Source organism: Aplysia californica, unplaced genomic scaffold (assembly GCF_000002075.1).
Source record: "Aplysia californica isolate F4 #8 unplaced genomic scaffold, AplCal3.0 scaffold00050, whole genome shotgun sequence".
In the NCBI taxonomy this organism is placed as follows: Eukaryota; Metazoa; Mollusca; class Gastropoda; order Aplysiida; family Aplysiidae; genus Aplysia; species Aplysia californica.
Window position 1 is genome coordinate 1170198 of NW_004797320.1, and position 1353 is coordinate 1171550.

General features: G+C 47.0%; 1 protein-coding gene across 1 annotated transcript in view; it reads right to left on the bottom strand.

Moving 5' to 3' along the window:
• Positions 1-1283, bottom strand: part of LOC101864203 — a 3988-nt gene extending 2705 nt beyond the window's left edge. The window contains exons 1-2 of the mRNA XM_035968302.1: positions 1148-1283; positions 228-421 (exon numbers count right to left, since the gene is read on the bottom strand). Of these exons, the coding sequence (XP_035824195.1) occupies positions 228-421; positions 1148-1283 (330 nt within the window). The remainder of the gene's footprint in view (positions 1-227; positions 422-1147) is intronic.
• Between the last annotated feature and the right edge of the window lie 70 nt (positions 1284-1353).

The window sequence follows — 1353 nt, forward strand, 5'->3', positions numbered from 1 at the left end:
AACAACCTAAGACTCCGCACTGAACGTACCCGAACCGCTGATGAACAGCAGTCGATCTGCGCACGCAAGGAGGTGCTATTTCTATTCTTCTTCTGGAAAAACGAAAGAGAGCTTCAAAACAGACTGTAGCGCCATCTGAAGCAAAGAGCATACTTCCTGCGGACACTTTTTAGGCTGAGTGGCCCATCTTGTCTTGTACTATCTTTGTCTATATCTATCATTCTAACCTCGATGCCAGCAATGATGAGCAGACATCCTCTGACGCCGTACTCTTCTCGCGTGTACCGTGATAGGGGTGGGATGGCCATCGAGCAGGTGCTGATTCCGAGCAAAGCCACAGCGGTGGCCAGTGATCGGCGCTTCTTGAAGTAGTGCCCGACTAGGGTGATGGCCGGAACACTCAGGCCGCCTTGGCAACACGCTGTCAGGAAACAAGCCCAATTTTAAACTCTCAAAATGAATAAAACAAACAAACAAGTCCTCCTTTGATTTAAAATTCTGCTCGTCCGTCCGATGTTCTTCTTTTCATCCACCCATCTCCTCCCCCTATCTCTCCATCTTTTCATTAAAATACCCATCCATCCATCCATATATCAATTCATCCACCCATCCATCCATCTATCAATCCACCAATTTAATTGTCCATCCATCCATCCACCAATTCAATTGTCCATCCATCCATCCATCCTCTCATCCATCCATACATCATCCACCCATCCATCCATCCTTCCATCTACTTACACTGTCTGTCTGTGGCGGAGAGGGGGCACTCTCATGCTCTCCTGATTACCAGCAGATCCCTGGTTGAAGGCCTCCGTAGCTTTGACAACTCTCTTATGTGTTGGCTTATGGGCCTAGTCTCAAGTTTAAATAAGCCTCGTTGGCTCAGCACATACTGTTGTTCTGAACAGAGGAGCCGGAGACTTTAGTTCAAAGCCCATACATGACATAACTGAACATAACAATTTCATGTTATTAGTACACATATTATTTGGTTTTGTCTTATCGGAGATAAACATTTAAATCGGAGATCTGTGTGGGCAAGAGCGCTGAACCTATACCAATCAATGCCATGATAATTTGCGGGGGTCTCCGTCGGAATTGTTCAAAACTGGCATTAACCGGCATAAATCGACAGGCTTCTTACCTTTTAAAGTACTCGCTACGAAGAACACTGGTAGCAAAGGGGCAGCAACAATAGCGAGAGTGCAGCAGGAGAAGGTTACAGCTGCGACGACCATGAACAGCCTCTGGGGTACCCGGGGTAGGACCGCGTTTACCATCACTTGTGCTGAGGACACAGCTTGGCAATAAAAGCTGTTCGGAAGACCGACAGACACACACTCACACAAT